A 24050-nucleotide genomic window follows, 5' to 3' on the forward strand; every position below is an offset into this window, starting at 1 on the left:
CTACCATGATGAGGAGTAAACAGCGAGTAACCGACCAGGAACCCAGAAACTCCGGGTCACAGCTTATGACAAGCATTACCCGCCTCGTTACGGTATAATTTACGAGGTGCGAACGGCCGAGGGGCAGAGGGGGGTAATAATCCACCGACATTTACATCCCAATGAACAGTCCGATACCACAGGACGCCTGCCACCCGTTCCCTCTCAGTGCCATTTCATTCTTTTAACAACGTTTTAATTGTACGACCATCTGAAACGACCCATAAACTATAAAGGGCCCCATAAAAGACCACTCAACATTTTCTCCCATCCAACAATCCATGACGAAGTCAGAATGACGCGTCTCCCAAATAATCTTTCCATCAAAAATTGAAAAAAAAGCCTCCACTCGAGAGCAAAAAAATAAAGCACCGAAAAGAAATCAAAACAAAAAAAAAACAAAAAGGACCAAACGCGCCATAAAAATAACCACTTAACCACGTGATTTCGGAGATTCGTTAAAATCCAGTGGCTTTTAAATGTGGATATTCTCAGCGCGTATATAAAAGAACCGTCAAGCCACTCGACACGACTTGGATGGGCCAATAATCGTTTGAAACGGCGCTGGGTTACGCCGATGCTGGCAGTTTGAATGTCCGAATGGGTATGCTAGATTTAGTTAACGAATTGTATCACAGGTGGCGCACAAGAAGCACAAGAGAATACGCGCGTCGGCGGCGAGCGGGAAGCACGCGTGGCCCCGTTGTACGCGACGCATACGCCAGTGGCATCGTGGTTACTCGTGAAAATTTTATTTGTAGTGGGGGTAAAGGGGGGCGGTGCTTAAACTGACTATGGGCGTCATTTCGGCGCGGAACTACTTTCTCACCGCGTAGTGAAATCGCGAGGTACTCGTGACGAATTCAATTCTGATTGGTCCTTAAGCATAACCTCTCCTCCCTGGTATCCCGGTTACCTTCTTCGCGGCCCCTCTTGTCTGTTATCTGCGCGTTTTACTCTTTTGCTACTATTGCCAACTCCCTCGGTGGCACAGGAAATTCCCGCGTATCCTCTCGTTTGCCTACGAGGGGGCAGGAGGGAGGAGGGAGTAGTTGAGCTTGGTCTCTCTCATTTTTGTAGTCTTTGTTGCACATTTGAGCCCAAGTCAGCAGGTATGCATTGTCTCGTTTACGTGAGGGAACCTTAACATCAACTCTCTCACTCCCACCGTCTTATCTCGGTGGGCATAGCCCAGTGCAATGCACGGCGTGCGGCCGTACGAATTTAATCCAGCCGGCACGTTTTCTTGAGTTACTGGAGCGCTCGTCAGGGGGCAGCCAGGGTGGACCGAGAAGTGTGTGAGCGAAAAGACCCCAGTGGTGGGATGGTTTTTGTTGGTGAGAGGGTGGGAGTAAGTGAGAGGGGAATATCGAGGGGGGGAGAAGAAACGATGAGAGAGAAACAGAGGAAAACTTCGGGGGGTTATCGTGGTGCTTTTAGAGTGGGGTGAGCACGTGAGAAAGGAGGACGGGTAGTACTCGTGCGCCTCTCGTTCGCACACGAGAGAGTCCTGGTGAGGGTTCCCCCCTAGTGCCAGTTTCGTGTACTCTCTCTCTCTCTCTCTCGTCCATTCGTGGACTGAGTTGGAACGATTGAAGAGAGTTAGTGTACAACCGCGGGTGGAAGCAGGAGCGTATTCAGTGTGAGTGAGAGGATAGGAATCGAGTTGAGGTTGGTGGCGAGCAAGAGACGAACGACGGGTACAGAGTGGCGGTACACGGGGCGCGAGAAAAGCCAGTAGTGTGCCGTGGACCACCGCACTGGCATACCGTGGTTCGTTACGATACCCTTCGTACACCCTTTTGGCCCCTAAAGTATACATTCAATTCCATCATCGGGCGGTTATCGAGAAATTTTTCAGTTTTTCGTCAGGAGTGATCAGTGAGCAGTGAACAATCAAGACCAATTCGTCATTTGTAGACGAAGTTTATTTTTCTGAGTTTCTGGCCATTGGCTAGATTTTTCAAAAATCCTTTTCATTTGTGATTGACGTATATTGTTTGGATTATTTTGGTACATCAGTTTTATCTCTTGCGGTTTTTGTTTTTACCCAGATATTCGCAACTGTGTACCGGCCAGTTCTCCAGGTAGACTGAAACTGGAGTCGCGTGCCGGATTGCGCGGGACAGCCCAAGGTGGCATTTTATAGCCCGGTCTTATTGCCCGATTTTATAGCATCGTAACGGGCTGTTAGCCATCATCATTCAATCGGCTGTTCTTTATACGACATTGGTTATCTCAGTATAGACTTGGATAACTGAAAATAAGGGACATTAAAATAACATTTATGGTGTTGGAGCCATTACTTTACGTGTCATGTTTATATGGACTATTGACAAGTTGGGATAATCTTCAATTTTGTCATCAACTCACCGGCCGCCAATGACTTTAACGACTTTTGCGGCCGGTTTGACGTATCATCTTATCACGTACTAATTATCAGTGTCGCTAAATTTCCCAGTGGCAATAAGCGTTTTGAGTACCTGTCGTGAAATCGTTTAACTTGTTGTTTGAATATATGAAAAATTTTAAGTGAAACACTTGTGGACAGTTGTGCATTAAAACTCTATCATTTGGAAGATATCCTTCCCCACAGATAAAAATTAATTAAGTGGTGATTGTGTTGTACAAGTGTTTCCAAGATACCCGGAATAATGAACTCATACTTTGAGCAGGGTGCGGGTGGCTTCTACGGAAGTCATCATCATCAGACTGGTGCAGCAGGACAACATCATGATCCAGCAACAGCAGCTGCTTACAGAAGTTTTCCACTTGGTCTCGGTATGTCACCGTATGCATCAAGTCAGCATCATCATCACAGCACAAGTAGCCTCGGAATTCATCCTGGAAGTGGTACCAATACACGACCACCTCAGGATTCACCTTACGACGCTAGTGTAGCAACGGCATGTAAATTGTACTCATCAACACCCGAAGCAACTGGCCATACAACATCGTCATATTCAAGTACAACAAGCAAAGACTGCAAGCAACAAGAACAAGCAGTAGCAGCAGCTGCTGCTGCCCACCAGAATGGTTATGCTGCAGTTATGGCTGCTGCAGCTGTCAAGGACGTTTGGCAATCGGCGACCTCAGGCGCCAATGGCCAAAGTAATCCTGTTGTACGTCCATCCGCGTGTACCCCCGAGGGCACGAGAGTCGGCAGCTACGGCGGCCTCGTGGGCGGTGATCCAGCCTCAAGTCCCGGCAACAACGGCTCCTCTAGGTCCTTAACGTCATCGTGGAACACCTGCAGTCTCAACTCTACCGCTAGCCAACCGGTCGCCACTCAACTACATCAACAACCAACCGGCAACCATACATTCTACCCCTGGATGGCCATAGCAGGTAAGGCTTTTTGCATTCACAAGACGAAGCGTGTGCCCAACGTTTACGTGTGTTTTGTATTATACACCGATGGGGTGGGAGGGGAGGGGGACCCACAAGCGATTATCATAACAGCCGAGATGAATTATTACCGGGAGAGAGAGAGGCAAATCTGCCACGGGGCACAGCAAACCAATATCCACGATATACCACGTGGTCAAATGTCTTTGGACTTCTCCAATCGAGATTAAAATATATGACTCATTCTAGCTGTAGGAGGGTTGTACGTCAATTGGTGATGGTCTCACGATCTCCGTAAATGGTCATCAATAGGGCTTGTCACAATCTTTCTATTCTTCGCTTCAATTCCAATTTATTTGGTCGTGCAAATGTTGAAACCGGATGGAGGATTGTTTATAGATCTATGGAAGTATCATGCATTCATCAAATATTGAAGCAGAAAATTTATATTCCCGTTCGACGTGAATATATTCTCCATGACAATAACTTTGTTCACGAAACCTCGGGTAAAAGAGCTATGACTAATAAAGTTAAACTCGTTGACACATTCATCGATCCATGAAAATATTTCTCGTAACTCTTCGACAGGATTCTTGTGGAGTGTGAAGGATCAATTTCTGATAGTTATGAGTGAGTTCAAGTGATACAGAAATAATGAGTCTGTAATAAAGAACCCCGCCTCCTGGTACATCCATAAACTTAACATCTTCCTCTGTTCTGGCTCATACCTGTTGTAAACCCGGGGCGTTTTGCTAGTTTGGAAAAGCCCGGGGTTGGAGTTGCCAATGGGTGGGAGAGAGAACGAATGCCTATAAATGACTGGGGCGACAGAATGGAGTCAAGTGCGTGTAAAATCGTCCTGGGTAACACGAAGATATAATGGGGTGATCCCCGAGGTTCTGGGGGGGCTTGAGTGCACACACACTCGCCCCTCCGGAACCCAAATTCCGGTAGTCAGCTGTTTCTATCGGTCCCTTTCGTACTACCATTCTCTTTCTTCGTAATGGATTGTGTGAGTGAGTACATGTGAGCTTTCGTCCATATGTGATGGGTTCTCTCAGCTGGTGAAGCCACACCACCAACCAGAAGTTAATTCTGAGAAGGTCGCTGGAGAGATGGCTGGAAGTTTTAGAAAATGGCAGGCTAATCTGTTACTAAATCACTTTTGAAAGACCTCACTTGATGATATATATATTTGTTGGCCTCCAAAGCTGTTGATTTGCTGGTATAATTGAGTCCGCGAAAGTGATAAGTCCATTTGGAACTAGCTGAAGACAATTCGTTTCTGCCAACCTTTTTCCATCCCTGACAGTTCGGTTTGCTGATGCTAGCCATCAGTTCTTGATAGTCTAGTGAATAAACAAAAGCAGTATCGAGTGATAATGTCATCTAATGTCTTATCATTGAAGTTGGATTGATCCTTACCACCCATCCTTCATCACTGCACCATCAATCGAGACAGATGGTGAGGTTTTTCCTGAAGTCCACCAGCGAAAGCTCAATCATTTCGATATAAGATACGCAGCAGAATGACTCTCCTACCTTGGAAAATACATGTTTGCTAAAATCTGGTTTCTAAAATGACGAAAAATTCATTCGCGTCGATCTTTCTCAACTCGTTGAACTTTGATTATCTGTTAAACCCAAACACTTCAAGTCCAAATCCCAGCAGAAGTGTGACAACTACTGGCCATTGCGAATGTCAGTCCAATCAGAATCTAAATCATGTCGAAATGGAACATTCAGTGACCACAGGAATCTGATATTAGGTAATGAAGGGGAAAAAAATAACCCCAAGCAGACGATCAAGTTTGCTAAACTGGTTTGGAATGCAATTACCTAGATTGCTCAGAGTCATTGACTCATTTCACCTTTTCTCATCCTACTTCCATCATATCTCTGAATACCGTACACGGATTTACACCGTCATCCAGTAATTCCAACACCAACAAATTGGTACAGAAGCTATCGTTTAATGATACCTACGATTTATAACCAGTAAAATCTCTGATAGGATGTTTACTGCCCATAACCGAGGGTGCGTTAAACACCGTGTGAGATTTGTAATCGTGTGAAGTATTATTTCACTCATGTGTTACAACTACAATTGAAAGTTGTGACAGAGCTGTACATAATGCCAAGGCTGTAGTTTCCTGATTTTACGAAACGCTTGACTAATTCAGCCGCCGGGAAGCTAATCAAGAACGAATCTGGAGGTCTAAAAATATTTTTAGAATATATAAGCAAACTTCTTCGCACATGAAAAATAAAAATAGTCTTCTTGGTCTATCTGGCTATTTTAAGAAAGTCCACCTTTATCCAAATCTAACAAAGATAGCGACATTTTCGTAAGGACTTTTTTTATAGCTGTCAATTTATTCTCCGAAAAAGGTTATGAACAAAATTTTGGTATTCAACTTAGATTCCAAGATATTCACGAATAACTGACCAATTAGCAAAATCGTCTCGGACTATTCTCCCCTTTCGTTAATAAAATATTCTCGTGTCTTTGGCGTCGATTCTTTTGTCTGGTCTTGTTTCTCTTGTTCTTTTGTACCATCGCTATCTAAATTGTATTTTCGCTGTCGAATATTCCGCTAGCCCGGGCTTCATGCGGAAATACGTGCTTTGGATAGCGAATTACTTGTTTTGACAATTGTAATTCCACCACAAGTAATTGTCTCTCAGTGTCAAGGTTGAGGTAGGATTTCGTCGATAAATGGATCCATTTTCCCCAGGTCGGGGTAAAAGTTTCCGGGGTAATTTTCGATTTACAGAATTTTCGTCACAGCACCCCCCTACTGAGCAGAACCACAATGCTTTCTCCGTGAAGGTTTTAGATCACTTTCACCAACTTTCCAGATGCGCCTTGGGTATAAGGGTATTTATGGGCTCATTGAGGGGTTGGCCGTGTCTATAGGGTAATTAGAGGGCGCGTGAGAACAGTGGGTTGAGAGGGCATTTCTTCGTTGCGCTATCTTAGACACCCGCTGATTTCTTCCTTCGTCGTTTTCTCGGAAGACTGGAAGAAACATAAATGTTGGGGAGAAATGAATATACATGGTTGGTCCTTTTGTTGGTAGATGTACCTTTTTAAAAATACATTAACAAGTTCTAGTGATAAAACGGTGCAGTGCAGGCATTATTTCTTGCTGTCTTCCCTTTTAGAACGGGTATTTATTCAATTATTGGTGTATTATAAAAAAAAATGTTGGTTTTTAAGGCGAAATAGTAAAATATGCCGTACACCCCCTTCAAAAAAAAAGCTGCTAATACGATTGAAATTTTTGAAATTTTGTTCTCTTTTAAATGTCAAATTATCACCCCTCAAAAACTACTGCAGTCCTCTATTTCTTATACAACTAATCATCGTTCAAAATCGAAATCAAAATTTGAAATTTTTGCTCCGTCGGTAACTGTCGTAAATCACATTATCGATTGACAGCTATTGGGCTCGAAAAATAAAAAAAAAACAGTGAGACTTTTTTCCGTTCTGGTTGTATCAATTAATTAACATCACCAATTAGGCTTAATGTATGTCAATTAATTAATTTTATCCGCAAACAATCAGTCGCACGAGGTACGTGAATACTTTCCCGCGCAAAATCCACGTGGTTTCATCTTCTCAATGTAAGCATATCACGCTTCTCTCACCCACTACTTTTGCAGTAGGTGTTACGTACCTCGGGGAGTAACCTCGTTCAATATAAACCAGCAAGGAACAGCACTGTAATCGTAACACTGACGTTTACGACGACGAAATCGCGGCTCGGGTCGTTTACTTCCCCCCATCGACCCCTCTCTCATCGTCCCAAATGGCATACTACGAGTACCAGCGGAACGGGCTGTCGGTAATACAGACAATCTCCACGAGGATTTTACCAACTCGACAGAGGGCGACGTCTTTGGGATATCGCCGTCGAGTTCACCCTACCACCACTTACGTAAACTTTTATAGGCAAATCTTTATCGCGTTTTGCAATCCTTTTTTAGAGGTTTATGAGGCTGCAAAAATTCGGCGCTTCTTTTTATGTATAATTTAAATAGTTGGGGGAGGGGGGGGGGTCGAAGGAAAATGACATGAAGTGTGTCATTTTTATTTTTAAATTTTTTCTTATAGCCAACAATTGAAGGATTAGTGGGAATTTTTATAGATAAAATCGAGCAACAATTTCATTTTACATAATTGATATGGATTTTTATTAATTATTTGGATGAAAGGGATCGGATTGATTGTTATTGAAGTAATTGAGGGAATGTTAGGGGTAATAGACTTTTTAATACAGAAAATTTAGGAGAAATATTTATTTCGTTTGTTACACTAAAATTTGTTTTGAAAAATTACGAAAAATTCTGAGAGGTTTTGCCATTTAAAAATTATTAGACTCTCAGCTGAAGAATATTACATAAATTCAATGAAAGTAAATGAAACTGGGGGAAAACGTGGGAACAAGTGTCAGAAAATCTAGTGACTCTCCAAATGAAAAGGTTCATTAAATTATAAATTAAATTATTATTATATATGTAGCTCTGTTATTTTTCTCTTTGAAGCAACTCTTACGTTTTCTTGTGAATATGCGATGCAGAAGTGAATTGTTCTCATGGAAATTAATATTAATTAATATTAATTAAGATTTTCCAGATCATTGGAAACAGATGGGATTTTGTTGAGCACAAGTCAAAGAAAAAAAATATTTCGTTCTTCCTGTAAATTACTATCAACATTTACGAACCATTTCACGCGATAGGGGTGAATAATTGTTGGCGAATTCGCAATCAATCACAGTTGAAGCTCAACATTAATTTAATAAAGTCAGGCAGTGTTATACAATTGAATTATTATTCCAATTTTATAGGCAATTATTTTATTCATGTTATGACCTTCGGTTTTATGCGAAACGAACGACTCCTCGTGCATTTTGTTGTCATACATTAAATGTAAAGCCGGTAGCGCGCTGAAAGATAAGTGCGGAGCCCGTGCAATCGCTCTCGTTTATCTAAATTGCGTGCTTACGAAAAAATTATCGATGTTCGACGGAAGAAATGCGTCAGGGAATAATGAGTTTGAAAGAAAAAAATATTCCTCTTGTCTTGTTGTGGCGTCAATATGTGCTATCTCATGTGATACATGTTTTTTCAACTACCGGATGCAGTTGACAATACTAGTTTGATGGCGAGTCGCTGAAAAACGGGGGCAAAAATTTTTGCCCTGCATATTTCTTATCAGTGTCTAGGGGTCACCTGCGGACAAGGAATTTTGCAATATTGTGACGTCAAATTATTTACGTTAATTGTTGCATATTTTTCCTGCATCATATATGAGGCGGTGCTCCTCATGAAATTCTCAACTGTTTTTAAATTCTGTTTTTGAATTTTTAATTCCTGGAAAGAATTGGCCGGCCATCCTGGATCCTGGAAGTTCCTGTGCTATCAGAAGAATAAAATTAAATTATTTTAGATGTGGTATCGAATTATTTACGTGAATTGTTGCATATTTTTTCTGTAAAAATGAATGAGACTCTGATCCTCATGACTTTTTCAACTTTTTTTTTAATTGTAAAGTCCTGGAAGCAATTCACTGTCTTTCCTGGGTCCTGAAAGTTCCTGTGCTATCAGAAAAATAAAATTAGATACTCATACATAAAAAATGTCTCAAAATACTTGATTCCCGAACTGGACGGTGATCTTAACCAAAAACTTATCTCCTCGTGCTGCAGTTCATTGAAGACTGGCCAATAGTCAAATAAAATTAAACTATCCTCCACTTCACTATGTCTTCACCGATGTCTCAACGTAACCATCACTTGCACCTATTTTTACACTTCAATTTCAACATTTTGAACTCGAACGCAGGTTGACCTTCATGACGTTGAAGCTGATCTTGAAATTGCATTTCAAAACGCACACAAAAAAATTTTGGATAACACTAGAGGTTCAGAGCATGAAACGTAGGACGAAAAGACATTCAGCCACTTTATGGGTCAAGTTTTGTCGGGAAAATTAGACTTCAGGGTCTTGTTTTGGGCCGTTTTTACTGCTTTTCGTGCAGCTGAAAAACGCAATTTCCAGAATAAAAAAACAATGATAAGATGAGTACGTGCCCTTTATCAAGAAGATTGTGTGGAATATAGGCGTGTGTGCAGTGCTCAGGTGATCGAGTGGTTCTGCCTCATGGCTCCATAGGTGAGAGGCACACGCAAGTAAACCAATGGCCCCGACCTAAAGAGGCAGTACCCAAGGTGGGAAACCCGGGGGGTTCAATGTCTGGGTATATTGGTGTGGCCCGGAGGAGACTTTTACGCTTGTGTTGTACTGTTGGCCCGGATGGTGGATGACGTACGAGCCGCATCGTATGAGTTACAACGCCCTTTTCCCTTCTCCACGCCCGCTTCAACCGCCTACTGCTCGTTTCAAAAACATTCGGGAAAAAAATTTCAATTTTATTTATTTTTTTTGGGAAAATCGAAATAGAATAGTGGATTCCATCGAGACATGAGCTGGTAATTGAGAGGGGGCAATTCGCTCGTTACGGGTTCATGAATTTTTCCGAGACTAATTTAATTAACGTGTCATGATTTTTTTCATTTTATGCTGCGCATATAATGTATTAATTATTACATGATATCGGGAGTAAAGTAGAACTTGATAATAAATTCAATGGTGAACCGGTAAAACTGTTCACGTCCATTTTAAGTCTTGGGTAGTTTTTGAATAAATATAATAAAATATTAGAGATATAAAAAATAACTTTGATAAGGTTGTTGGGTGATGAGATTGGGTTAGAGACGATTGGTTCTGTCCTTGAAAATTAATGTTCAATTTATTCTGTGGAATCGAACTAGCTCGTAATGATTTTAATACACGGGTTAATCATTGTCAGCAATATTATTGTCCGTGGAATTTAATATTAATTAATTGAACGATTTATATCACATTTGACAGTTGACCGGAAGGTTCCGGAATAATTTCGACGATGGCCGAGCTGATCAATTGGTGATCTACTGTAATTGACGCACTATTTCAAACCGAAATTTGCTGGATAATTATTATTTCAGACACTATATATTAATATGAGCAGCAAAAAAAATTTTCAATCCCTCGGCTGTCATAATATCTCGTGCTGTTAAGGTGAAAGTTCTCAAGATTTTTCTTAAAATTTCTTGTGAAAAATTCACGTTTAAAATATACTGCACCTCTTTTTCCGCGTTAGCACGACAATTTTTCCGAAAAATTTATTCCGCGATAGCCGTTATAATTTCCTACCCAAAGGACCGAATCGCACATGTTGAGTATAACACTCTACATAGTGTACACCAGCTTCACTGTACGTTTGATGAACGAGCTTGTGTTGCCAAGTGTATGGCCTGACGCTCACACAACGAATTATACACTACCTGAGGGTACCCCGGGACCTGAGTAGACACTATCTCGTCTCGCTTTCGCAAATTTTCATCCGTCAAAAAAATGAAGAATTATGCACACGCTCCTGTGGCTCGTTCTAGCTCGGCATCAACGTTGACGCCTATCAATTAAAATGACTGTGTGGGGCCACTTAAATAAGTCGCACTTTAACAAAATTATTGTCACCACTTCTTTCATACACCAAGAAAAATATTCAATAAAAGTTGCGTATTACTTCCGTAATTCCAGAGCGAAATCCAGTTGTAAGGAATTTTCCGGAATTATCAAGAAATTTTTCCTGAACGTTCTGGAACGATGAGGAATGGCCAACAGTGGGCCGAGATTCAGCCAACGTTGGCCTACCCTCGGCCGACTGTCGGCGGTGCCTCGCTTCGGACCAGGCTGAACCAATGAGGGATAAGTGCGACAATCGTTCGAGATTTCGAAAGTTTCGATGTTTGTCCCGTTTGTAAAAATTACGTAAAATTCGCCAGTCGATTCCGCAATCGACGAAGGAACTGAGGGTTCCGTAATTTTATTCAATATTTCCCGCCACGCAATCTAATTAAAAAAAAGTGTCTTCACTTGAAAAAAAACTATAAGGGTCGGAGAAGGATCGCCAGGATCAAAAGCTTATTTACATCCTGAAATGAAAAATAAAATGAAAAATTGTGTGACTATAATAAATTGCAACCAATTAGTGTCAAACGTTTAATTAACTTTTGCATTGATGTTTGCCCGTTAAAAAAAAAGTTGTACAAAAAATTCAGCTTATTCTCGTCCCTTTCAGTTTACCCGTATTCAATTAATGCAACCGCCCTGATGTTAATCGCTAAAGCGGAAACTGCAAATAGATCTCGATGCGCGTGCATAATTCACGGCCACCCTTACCTTTTTATTTCAATTTCTTTTCCGACCTCTTGGCGCATTCTCCGTTTCCATTGGCAGTTGTACTGGTACTGAATATTTTCCACATGAGTATTACATTTTGTTATAACATCATGAACCGGAATTCACCGACGAAGAAAATAATTCAGTAGAAATCAGTAGCGAAGAGGCACAATGAGGTGAGTCACTTTTGACTAGCGTTCAGTTTTTGATGAATATCTCAGAATCTAAGGAAGCTAGCGAAATTTTTATCATGACCTTTTTTCTGAATCTAGTTCAGTTCTATAGTAAAGATTATGATAACAATTCCGCTATCTCCCATAGATTCATAGATATTCTTCAAAAACTCGAGTGAGAGATAAGTTAACTCATCTCGGCTTACCACTTCGTTACTGAAATCACTTAATCGTTCAGTAATTGGGTCGCGCTTTGTCATTCGTTAAATTACCCATTTGATGACAGTTGGATAAACACTATTTAACAGTTAAATAATTTACCTCGAACAATTACACTGGTGTTCCACTTTTTTTTTGTAATATTTTGCTTTTTTATCTGATTTTTATTTATCTTGAAAATTTTCTACTTGTCTTTGGCCCAATGGCCGTCGATTACAAGGAGCACCTGCCCCTCCCGGCTCCAACTCGAGACCACAGTATGTGGTTACAACCGCAACACTGCCTAGGCCCCTAGTTTCCGCCAGTGGTCCCCCCGTCTTCGTCCATCTACAATACATCTTGGAGCCATGTCCCAAGAAAAGGTCACGTACCGAGCATTACACGGCCAACATCACCTGGTACTGTTTTCATTATTTTATTTTCATGATTTGAGTCATATTGAGGAGATTAAAACATTGCGGCGAGTAGCTTCAACTAGGGTCTTCAGCGGTCTTCAATAGAATTGATGGGTCAGGTACCTGTTCGTAAACGCCAATTTTCCCGGGTCTCTGTCGTGAACGATGTCAGGGATAACCTTGAGTTGGCGAGATTGTTGGTGGACCTTAGACCCCACGAGGTGTATGAAGATATCAGGGAATTTGTTACGGATGATATTAGGGAGAGATTGATGACGGAATGTTCAATATTTTCAAATTTTTGCGGATATCTCCAGATCTCTGGTAAATATCGTAATTTCTGTCAAGATCTTTTTTGCAGGTCTTTACATCCTCTACAAAAATGGTTCTTATAACATTTTTCCATCTCTTTTCATTCCAGAGCAAAGTTCGATCAACTTATTCCTTCACAATTTATCCTCAAATATTCCTGGAAACTCAAAAATGTCTGAATAAAATGAAGATTTTTCTGAATTTGACACCAATATCCTCGTTCGAATGGAGGCATCGCCGACAGTCGGCCGAGGGTGAGCCAACGTTGGCCGATTCTCGGCCCGATGTTGGCTATTCCTCATCTCCCGCTGGGGTAGTTACCTGAATAATTATAATCGTTACGAATAGTTCCCTGAACCTCTTACTTCGTATTTGAATTCCCGCCAAATTTCATTCGGACATTTCTCAACGTCGTAAAAATCGCTGCAAAAGCTGCGTGAAAGTTGGACATTAATTATTACTTCATCCAGTACTATCTACACCAAACTCTGTACAAGATACTTGAATATCCATAAACTATCCTTTCCATAAATGCAATAGACTGGATCAGCGGAGGCGATAATTTCACTCCCGTCAATAAGAACATTCACACCTCGTATTCAACAATTGTCATTCCCATTTGCATTCCCATAAATTTTATCAACCTTGCACTTGGTTCCAAGTGCAACCCGCGACAAAATTATGCATTCATACCGGTTTTATTATTTTTTATCACCATGAGAGGTAGGGCATTGTACTGTGGATACCGTATAATCCAACCTGGCGGCTCCTGCCACAACCCATTCGATTTATCTATAGGCTACTCCCTTTGCACACTTCGTCGATTGCGTTCAATTCACCAGTCTGTGGGTGTGCGAAAAAAAAAGCTATTTTGACATTTGTGTAAGCCACCGGGGTGGATTAATCACTTTTTTTTTCGCTTGTTGTGTTCAAACGAATGACGTTAGGCGCCAACGGATGCTACCGAGTCGTGTCATTTTTATGAACAAAACACTGGGTTATTTTGTTGGCCCATTAACTCGGTGCAATTTACGATGCTGCGCCAGCGGTTACCCACAACCTTTTTTTTAGCCTTCATCTCATACGAAAAGTGGCGGGGGGGGGGGGTGAGAAGTTTGGAAGGCATAAAAAATCCTTTGGTTTTTGTAAATAACGGAGGTCAAGTGCCCTTGATTGTCAGCTGAGTCTTCGGAGTATATCTTCGATTCTGAGGGATATAGCAATTTTTTTGTCAGAACCTTTTTTGTAGAGCTCGTGTCGCTCTACAAAAAAGGTCATTACAAAAATTTTGAAAAATGTCATAGATTTCGAGGAAATCGGACATTACTGCGCGGTGATTCGTCGTGGGATTCAGTCACTGACAGGAGTGAATAAATCTCTTAACTTTGAAATTTATTGAGTAAAATTTACAAAATAAAACGTCGACTCTTTTTAGGGGGTGAGAGTTTGTATTTATGGGAACATGAGATTCAATTTGTTGCAACAAAGTTGGAATATGTCAACAAATTAATTTATTGGAAGGAAAATTTATCGAGTGAAAAATTAAAAATTTTTTGTAAAATCGAGAACACTTTTGTGTTTTTAATTTTATTCAGAGGAGGCTCTGCTCATGTATTCCTGTGTTTTCGAAAGAAATTGTTCATGAAGTAGGATAATTTCACAAAAATTAAACGAACTGACCTTGAAATACGAAATACACGCGGAACGCCCGAGTTTCGGAGTAAAAATTACAGTAATTCGAGCGTGCGGACAGTTATCAAAATGCCGAGTGGCACTAGGACGGTGGTGTAATGATACCTCTGCATCGGGCCACGTCTTCAGAACCAATTGCAACAGTACACCTACATTAAAGAGAAAATAATGTAAAATCGTCTTGGGAGGAGGTACCTGAAACGTGCTCGTTTCATAGCTTCCAGAAACAGGTTTTCCACCTTTCGAGACAGAAATCGAGTAGTTTCTCTGATTTATGGCACACTATCGAATTGCCTTGTTTAACTTATGCAATCTGTATATTATTTGTTAGTCTAATAGACATACTGCACTTAATAATAACGTTTTCAGATGTTTCATGGTTAAATTATGAATGCAAACTCTAACATGTTGAAAAGTTCTTTCATCACCTGGTGAATATACATTTGATAATAAATTAGAAAATTTCTTCCAATTCGAATTTCTATAGCAATTCATTCTTTAAATATTCGGTGGAACTGTTATAGATTTTCTGGATGGATTGGGTAATTTTTAACTGATTGTTTTGTCAAAAATTACTGTCCCGCCACTTTAATTTCCTGAATCTCTTCCGTAATCATTAGAGCACTTGAATTTTTCAAACATTCAACAATTTGCAATCACCCAATTTCTCAATTAAATTATGGAAGAATCATTGGTAATATTTAGTAGAAAATTAACGTCTTAAAAAATATTTGTTGTTTATCAATAAATAAGTGAGATTGTTTGATATTTTAAACGTCGTATTTTTTAAACGTCTCAACAAAATCAATTGTCGTTAAGTGGTAAACTCCCAAATTGATTGATCTGAGGCTCAATTTTGATAAATATCTCAAAGTCCAGTAGCACTGGACGACTTTTTATTGCAGAAATTATTTTTCCTTATAAAGAGGTCATTACGAAATTGACGTCATATGCTGTAATTTTTAGATATCAGAAAACAAGATTGTAAATGACTTAATTTACCTTATGTTACCACTTCATTACATCAATTACATCGATTATGGAAAATGGACTGTTTATAAATTATTTCTAGACGATTCACTTCATTAATTTGCTTCTAAAACAAAATTCCAAATGTCTTCAGATTTTTATCCCATTTTGTAACTATTAATATAAACATTTAACTTCAGATTATCATCGAAAAATAAATAACAATCTGTCAATAAAATATTCCTCTGATGTAAATTGAAAGTGACTTTTCCAATGAAATATTTTGGAATTCGGTTCTCCGAAATAAATATGATTGGCAAAATTACATTCTCTTCTCCGTCTGCAAAGTTCCAAACATTCTACCATTGAATAAAAAAATATCTGGAAACATACGTTCAAATTAAATTTAGACAGATACGAAGTAGAAAAGAAAATCATTGAGTAGAAATTTTCAAAGCCTCCAGTTTCTTAAATTGAATCAAATCCTTGTTCCGACTGCTCAGAGAAATACTAGCGCGACCCGACAATTTCCCTCCTAAAAAAACAATACATAACCAATAAAAACACTTGTACCTGAGCAATAAATTGTCACCTCCCCAGCTCGGAAGGCCCTGTCAACAGGCAATAGACCTCGCAGTTCGGCCCGAGCAATAAAATTCAGTGTTTTGTCCAACGGCGCATTTCCTTGTCTCACGTCGGTCACCAAAGCTGATCTTCCGGGGCGGAAAACTCCCCCTCTAAGCTCTATAAACGTTTTACAGCCCCCACACCGTTACTTTTTTTTAACGGCAAAAAGAATCATAAAAACGACCTAACGACAATGAGGGAGGGGAACGTTTGCTTTGAACTGTTGCTTTTAACCTCTCGTTTTGTATCCGTCGGCTAGTTGGGCCCATTTTTCGGCTCTCGCAGTTACTTCAGGACAATCGACAGTCACGTTGAGACCTTCGTCCACGGTACATCTTCATCTTCCAGAAGGAACTACAACTTGTGCGTCATTTCGCGTTTTTATTGTCCCTTAAATGTTTTTATTCAACTCCAGTTTTATTCTCAATGTGCATTAAGTTAAACGTAAAGTTGATCTCGGGATGTGCTAAAGGGATCACGAAACGACAGCCAAAACGGTCGTTTGCGTAAATCTTTTTATTTCGTTCTGCGTGTGATTCTCGGTGAGATAACATTTACGAAATAATTCAATCACTCCGAGGGGCGAGGGGGGGCGACGAATGGGTTCTTCAAATGAAATGAAGAATAGAAGAGTGAAAATAAATGGGGTTCGAGGTGAAAGGTTTTGTTTTTTTGAAGATTATTAGTTGACGTTGAGAGGGATTTAAATCTGGATGTCTTAATCTGAAAGAGTTTTATCCTTTTTGTTGATAAGAATATTATGGAATAGTTTATAAATTTTTTTGGGTGAAATTGAGCCGCAAAGGGAATTTGTTGTTGGTGAGGAATGTAATTTTTTTGATTTAATTGTTGTGGATTTTTAAATATCGTTCTAATATCGGCGTAAAATATTTGCACGAAGTAATTCTTTCTATTCACAATCTATAAAAATATTTTCTAAATGCATAAATTATGTCAAATTTAAAATCATCGAGTGTTAATCAGGATAAATGAAACCCTCCATATTTTTGAAGCCCCATAATTTGAAGTTTTCAGTCTCAAATTAAATTCAACAACAATTAAATTTCCCTTAAATTCACTCTCAACTAAAACCCCCCATTGCATTCAAGACATTTATATCTTGAACCTTAATATTCCACGTCTTAAATCAATTATCAGTGGCATAACATCACCAGAATAATTCAGTAATTCTCTGTCTGCACCAGAGACAATTCCTCTTCCCTTGACGAAATAAATAACAATATTCAAGTGAAAACAAATGATGTATCACGCTGAATAATACAGCATGAAGAAGCATGTGCAATCAACGCTGTACACAGCAGGAATTACTCACGGATACAGAAGGGGGATCCAGCAAATTACTTTGCGATTCGAATATAATCGAACGCAGATGAGGAACAAAGTGAACATGCGAAGCCGAATTTCAACTCTCAAATCATCTTTCACCGGTCCACCCTTTTCCCTCCTCTGCCAGGGGGCAGGAGGGGGAGGTATCAAGTGTTGGGGCAAAATGGTTCATCTGTATGTCCCCACGGCAAAGTCCCGTTGTGAGAGATGAAACAAATGTGCGAATGAGAAATGAAGTGGAAGAGAAGTGGAAAGAAAAATGAGAACAAGACTCTGGAAATTTTGTGGCTACGGGCTGCGGCGAGAAACGTTGAATAACTCGAAACGCAACTCCTTGTGGGGCTCCGCCCATTGAGATTTACAATGTGCAACACGGTGCAGTAAAGAAAGACCAGTGAACCAGTGGCTGAGGATTTTGGGTGGATTTTTTCGGGGAAATGGGCGCTAGACATTTTTCAGGGCTTTCGGGATTTGAGTTTTAGTCGTTTTTCAAAAATTGATGGTCTAAATTTGGTCCTAATTTTAAATGATTGTATTTAGTAGGCTGCGATTGGTGTCTTAAAGTGGTCTTATTTAAGATAATTTGGGATGGATTTATTTCTGAATTTTTAAGCTGATTATTTTTAACGGAAATCTGCCGATTTTCGGGGGTTTTTAGGACTTTGTAGGTTGTCGTGTTGAATGTGGCTTAAAGTTGAAGGTCTTAAATGGAGATAAGGTGTTGGACGTGATCGATATGTATTTAGAAGGTTTGTGGAACTATTGAATGTTTCTTCGAGTTTAGTTTAATTTACTTTAATCTAAGACGTCTTAAAATGGAATAATTTCCTCAAAATGTCGACATATTTTTCATCAAATCATGTTAAAATCATCATATTTAAGACGTCCTAAACCCGGAGTTCTCAGCCACTCGCAACCCACAATATTTTAGTCTTTGATTACCGCACTTCAACGGCCTAACAATATCCCCAATTCGTGCATAAAACTAGATAAAAAATTATTCCAACTAAAGACTTCCCTTCAACCCTCACTTTTCCATAGAAAATATCCGATATTAAAAAATTTACCCCAGAAAATTTCGTCAGATCAAAAAAAATCGTACTCGAAGCCGAAAAAAATCACTCCAGGAATGATCTCCATCTCTCGATACCATTAATCAATTATCCCCCATCCACCGTAAAAAAACAACCAAATGAACAAAAAAAAAATAAACCGATATTACCGTAGGCAGCATCAAGTGACGCAACGAGGTCGTGGGTGGGCTGCCGCTGAAAGAGGAACGGGCTTGTCTCGAGGAGATCGTCTCCAAACAGTACTAAGAGGATAAATAAAAAATTAAGGGAGAACGGATGAAAATAAATAAAAAAAAAATTATTAAAAAAAAAGTTAAAGACTCGAGTTCTGCCACGTAGAAACTCCGTGTGGACGCACTCCGGCGAGTCCACTTGTTATTTATTCGGAGGAAGACGATGCAAGAGTCAGCGAACGTAACGAGTGCTTTTCGTACGCCGTCCGACGGCGAGTAAGAATTTCACGGACACTCTCAGGAGGTTTACACGCATTTATACTCCCACTCAGTTGATTCAAGGTTTCATTCTTGAATCGCAATCGTTGTCGTGAAGTTCCTCGGACATCAATTTTTTTGAATTATTACTTTATTACGTCAGTGAAGACTCTCCCATTCAACAAATTATGAGGACTGTTTTGTTAAACAAGTATTGAGTCATTAAGCGAGTGAATGTGTTGTTTTTTTTATTCAAGTGGTAAATGCGCAGTAAAAGTGTTGGGTGAGACATTGAATTTTGTGAGAATGTGAAAATTGTCAGACGTTATTGGACAAAATTTTGTTCATTGAAGGCCATAATTTTGTCGTTACAATCAAATCTAGAATTCGATTGATAAATCATGAACCTAAATTTTATATAAACATTAGGACTCAAGTTGTCAAAAAGTTTCTCATAAGCGGAGAGGAAAAATCAGTAGAAATTAACGTTCCGCTCAGGAAAATTTGGCGATAGAATAAATTTTTGACAGAAAAATTGCGATAAAAATTACGAAACGCTCCAAAAAACTTACGCAACAGTTTCGCAATAATTTCTTCCACCAGATGACGTTCCGGAATTAGGAAAGGACACGTCATTTTTATAGAATATTTATTTTCCTATCGAACCTGCAAATTCCCAAAAGTCGTACACGAAATCAGGTGCCTCCAGTCTGCAAAGGAAATTGGTATTCATCGCGTCGATGTCCTCATTACTCACCCCAACTTAAATTACCCCATGGATTAACGTCTCCGAGGTGCTCCACCATCGCCTAACCTCACTTCCTGTCTCGCGAATGGTAACGAAAGGCCCCGAGTGAATTTGTATTTCGTTATTCACCATCTACTCAGCACCCCAGCGGCCATATTGTTTGATCAATTGCATGGATCACAACTCCTTGAATTCCAGTATCGAGTGATCGACGAGGGATAAAATAACGAGACCCGTCGATTGACCGGTCTGAGCCACACCTCCTGAAGTAATACTAGACTCGCAAGTGGCCTCGTTGCCGATCATCCCTCTTCCTCTAGTCTCTTCAGCCTTGTGAGCGAATCCCTTTCCCTCTCGTCGGCTTGGGTCTCTTTCCTCGGCCTCTCGCCTCGTGCCAAGAGCTCAAACCAGTAATTTCTCGATTGGAAACTTGGAATTTTCCAACAAATGCGAAAAATATGCATCCGCATGCATAAGCCGGATGTGATTTTTCATGTTCAAACATGATATTACATTAATAGGTTATCGACATTTTTAAAACAAACATTTACCTGAAATTATCGACCTCAGAATTGGATTTCTACGAATCATCGAAATGTGAAGGGTTGAATTTTCTCATAATTAATTTAGTCAATTTTTTTGGCCTTCAGTTTTGTTATGCCAACGTAAAATAACTGTCAAAGGTCACCTTGACTTTCACCATTCTAAGAAAACCATAATAACACAGCCACTAATATCATAATAACGTGCATTAAGGGCTAAATGCGAGTCGAATGTGTAAAGATGCATTAGAGTAGTCAAGGGCCACTGAACTACTTATACATTTCGATATTGAAGGTACCAAATGATTGGGAAGACTGAGCAAGCCACTTCTGGCCCGCGGGCGAACCGCAAAAGATTCTTATCTTGTGTAAAATTTTTTTTACTCACTTTTTAATCCATGAAACATCGAATGGATCAGCCGACACTCTGGAGATGGTGAAAACGCCGTTGGTGGTTGCTTCCCATTTGCAATGTTTTATATTCTTTCTTTATGTGGCGCACATACATTACACGTACATTTTTGGCAGCCTAATGTGTTTAAGGGGTCGCTGCATTATGTTGAGTCACGAACTTGTTGTAGTGTTACTCGAAGACGAATTTTATCTGAATAAAATTGGGGCCGAGGGGGGGGGGGATTTTGGATAGGATCAGTCATTACGTTCTACTTATTTTTTGCAACAGTAAAATCCTGAAGCTTTGAACTGTCACTTGAAAAAAAAACATAATACTTGATTTTAAAGTCTCGAAAAAGATCTTCAAGTTTTTATTTGAAGTCTGAACGTCTGAAGTCGAGAGTTTGAAAGGTTTTAAATTCAAATTTTCAGATTTAAACTCAGATATTTGAAATCCAGTCAATACTTTAGGGACTGAACTTGGAATTTTCAGCAAATCAAGTTCTAAACTATTGACTTGAGACTTTACGAAGCCTTCACTTCAGATTTTAAAGTTTCCGTTAACCATTTCCTCTTGAAACTTTCGTGGAGACTTTAGACTCCTTCAAGTTTCGTCTTTGCGGATTTGCGGAAAATTTCAATTTATGACTCTATGAAGACTTAAGACTCAAGTTTTCAAGTCCCCAAGTATCGGCTTCATAAACTGTCAATTTTTTAAGTTCGACAACTTGACGTCAAATAAGTCTTCAAGTTGACCCCTGACAATTTTACCTCAGAGCATTTAAAGTCTCAACTTAAAATCTTCAAAACTTTCAACTCAAGACTCCAGAAAGCGACAAACTCATACTTCCAGACTTCAACTCAAATCAAGTTTTCAAATCAAGTTCTGTAATTCCCAACTCAATCCCAACTTGCTACCCCTTCCTCAATCGACCACCCTGACCTTGAACAATTAATTATTAAACAATACCAGCTGGAGAAGTCCCACTGAACTCTCGGAAGACCCTCGTATACGGTTATCGTGTGGCGATACTATTATAGACCCAGATAAGCATTATGTAGTGGCCACGTGTTCAATGCTTGTGAGAGTACGTGAGCTGTTCAGCGTTTCAGGTTCACATGCACGTGCATATGTGAAAGTAAGTGAGGTATAAAGGCACTTGATGACTTTGGCGCGTGCGCAGTGTTTGCCAGTACCGCGGGACAACCAAAGTACATGAGTATAAACATTGTAGGGTAGATACCCGTATACATCTGCTGGTATGTGATAGAGTTCAAGGGGTTGGTGAGGGGGAGGCTCAAGTGGCGTATGGACATTGAGATGGTGCCAATCGTATGCTAATGGGTATTTTTATGGGACCATTCGTATCTCGTTGGGAGGATTTTTTTTATGAGGGCGTCGGTGATCGAGGGAGGGAGGGGGCTGAAGAACGAGAGACTAATATGGAAATTTGTTCTTGATTAATTATCGATTTTTTGATTAATGAGCCCTCGGGGGTAGCGAGATTTATTGACTTGGAGTTGAGGAATTCCTGGAAATATTCCCGGCCTTTTGAGTACATGTATCTCTTAGATACCTCAGCGCGAATGATAGACTATTGCCGCGGTATATCATTGGGAAAATGATGTATCGGGGGAGTCGGATTACAGCGGGTCACGATCCCCATTATGTCCGGGTTTTCTTGTTTTTTTAGACAAATTAGATGATTGTTGAGATTTCTAATGCGTGATAACGGGTATTTGTGATATTTTATTTTTTCGCGACATCTGGGGACGAGTTTTTTTGGAAAAATAAATTATCCGATCGCGGAGTTATTAGAACTGTGTATTTACTGTCAATTTGAGGTGAAAGTACATATAATATACTTTCGTCAATGATTTTGTAATGATTTATGGAAAATTTGCGTTCAACGTTCTATATTGTAAATTTGTGATTGATTAAAAATTAAATGATCGAGAGAATTTCCCCCCATTCTAGTGAAAAATTCAGGACAATTGAGTTTTCCAAGTTAATAACGATGTGATTTTCCTGTAAGTTTGTTCCATTTTGTGCAACATCCTCAAGTGAAAAATATTTTTTTAGAGAAAATTTATTCCACCATTGGATTTATTTATTTATTGGGGCATTTTGTATCTAAATTTCCGGCGTTTGTCCGCTACCAATTTGATTGAAATTTGGTCGTTTTACGGACGAGGAAATTCAGTAATGGCCGATGATGGTGGTAGATATTTGAAGTTTTTCCATTCCTATCTCAACAATGAACTTCTAAGTGAGACTGAAGGATGGAAATGAGGGGGTAAACATCATGTGAAATGGTTTACAAATGCAGTGCCTACAGCGCCACCATCGATCGTTTCGTGTCGGGATGAAACTGCTTTTGGAACGCGAATCAACGGGCGCGCGCGAGCCAGGCCAATGCTGCTCGGATCGATTTATGAGCCCATGGCACTTCCCAAAAAGAACTGTGCCAGGGTCTGATTTACATACCCACCTCTCTCCGGATATTCAATTTAGGATTATGCGCTCTGTACACATTTTTTTCGACACTTGCACTTCCACTTATTTTTTTAAACAGGAAAATCAATTCAATTTATGCGGACACGTCGATGGGCGGAGATAATTTTTTTTTAATCTCATTAGGGATTTTGTGTGATTGTGGATTTTATTGAAGTTAAAAAGTTTCTTTACTATTTTATTCAGCGAGAAATATTGGTCAATTGAGGTGCGTTCGGAGCACGAATAACGTCCGTCCATCACTGGTAGCCCCCACCCGGCCTGACCACTTCTGACCCTTTCTACGGAGACCGGCCCACGAGCCCCAGCGAGAGGTCCTCGCCGGACTCACATGGCCCCGAACTCTCTATGGTGGATCCTAGCTGAATATATCTGGGATCCCTCTGTTTTCGCGATGTGTCGAGATATTTATTTTTTATGTATCGAATATCAAGTATCGCTAGTGCATAAATCCGTGGGTTGTTTATCCCACGATAAAAAATAATTTTTGTAGTAAAGAAGGAAAATTATTTCTACGTTAGAAAATAGTAATTTACAGAAGGATTCAAAAATACATGATGATAATCCTTGTATTTTTTTTTTATGAAAGGAGCATATGGAGGGAAAAATGGGTGCAACCAAAAAACGTAAATGGCGCTCCAAAAATTTGGTCACATTGAATTAATTTTTTTTGTGGATAAAAAGAATAGTTCGACCCAAAACAAGTAATTTTTTTATTTTAGAAAGAATTATACGAGTTTCCAGCCTCCGAAGATGATTTCGAAAACTTTTTCTTTCGCAAAATAATTAATCTTAAGAAATAATTTTTTTTTCAAAAAAACATTTCGTAAAAACATATTCGAAAAATTCTTTTAGAACAGAATAATCTTCTTCTTCTTGTTTAAATCTAGGAAATTTCCTCAGATCAAATTCCCCTGAACCTAAAACTTTAATTG

General features: G+C 39.7%; 1 protein-coding gene across 3 annotated transcripts in view; it reads left to right on the forward strand.

Moving 5' to 3' along the window:
• The first annotated feature begins 1463 nt into the window (after nucleotides 1-1463).
• LOC135172635 (homeotic protein ultrabithorax) overlaps nucleotides 1464-24050 on the forward strand; it is a 145952-nt gene continuing 123365 nt past the window's right edge. For all 3 annotated transcript variants that reach the window (XM_064138832.1, XM_064138830.1, XM_064138831.1), the window contains exon 1: nucleotides 1464-3387. In XM_064138832.1, coding sequence (XP_063994902.1) covers nucleotides 2694-3387 — 694 coding nt within the window. In that variant the 5' untranslated portion in view covers nucleotides 1464-2693. The remainder of the gene's footprint in view (nucleotides 3388-24050) is intronic.

The sequence above is a fragment of the Diachasmimorpha longicaudata genome, chromosome 2 (assembly GCF_034640455.1).
Source record: "Diachasmimorpha longicaudata isolate KC_UGA_2023 chromosome 2, iyDiaLong2, whole genome shotgun sequence".
NCBI classification, from domain to species: domain Eukaryota; kingdom Metazoa; phylum Arthropoda; class Insecta; order Hymenoptera; family Braconidae; genus Diachasmimorpha; species Diachasmimorpha longicaudata.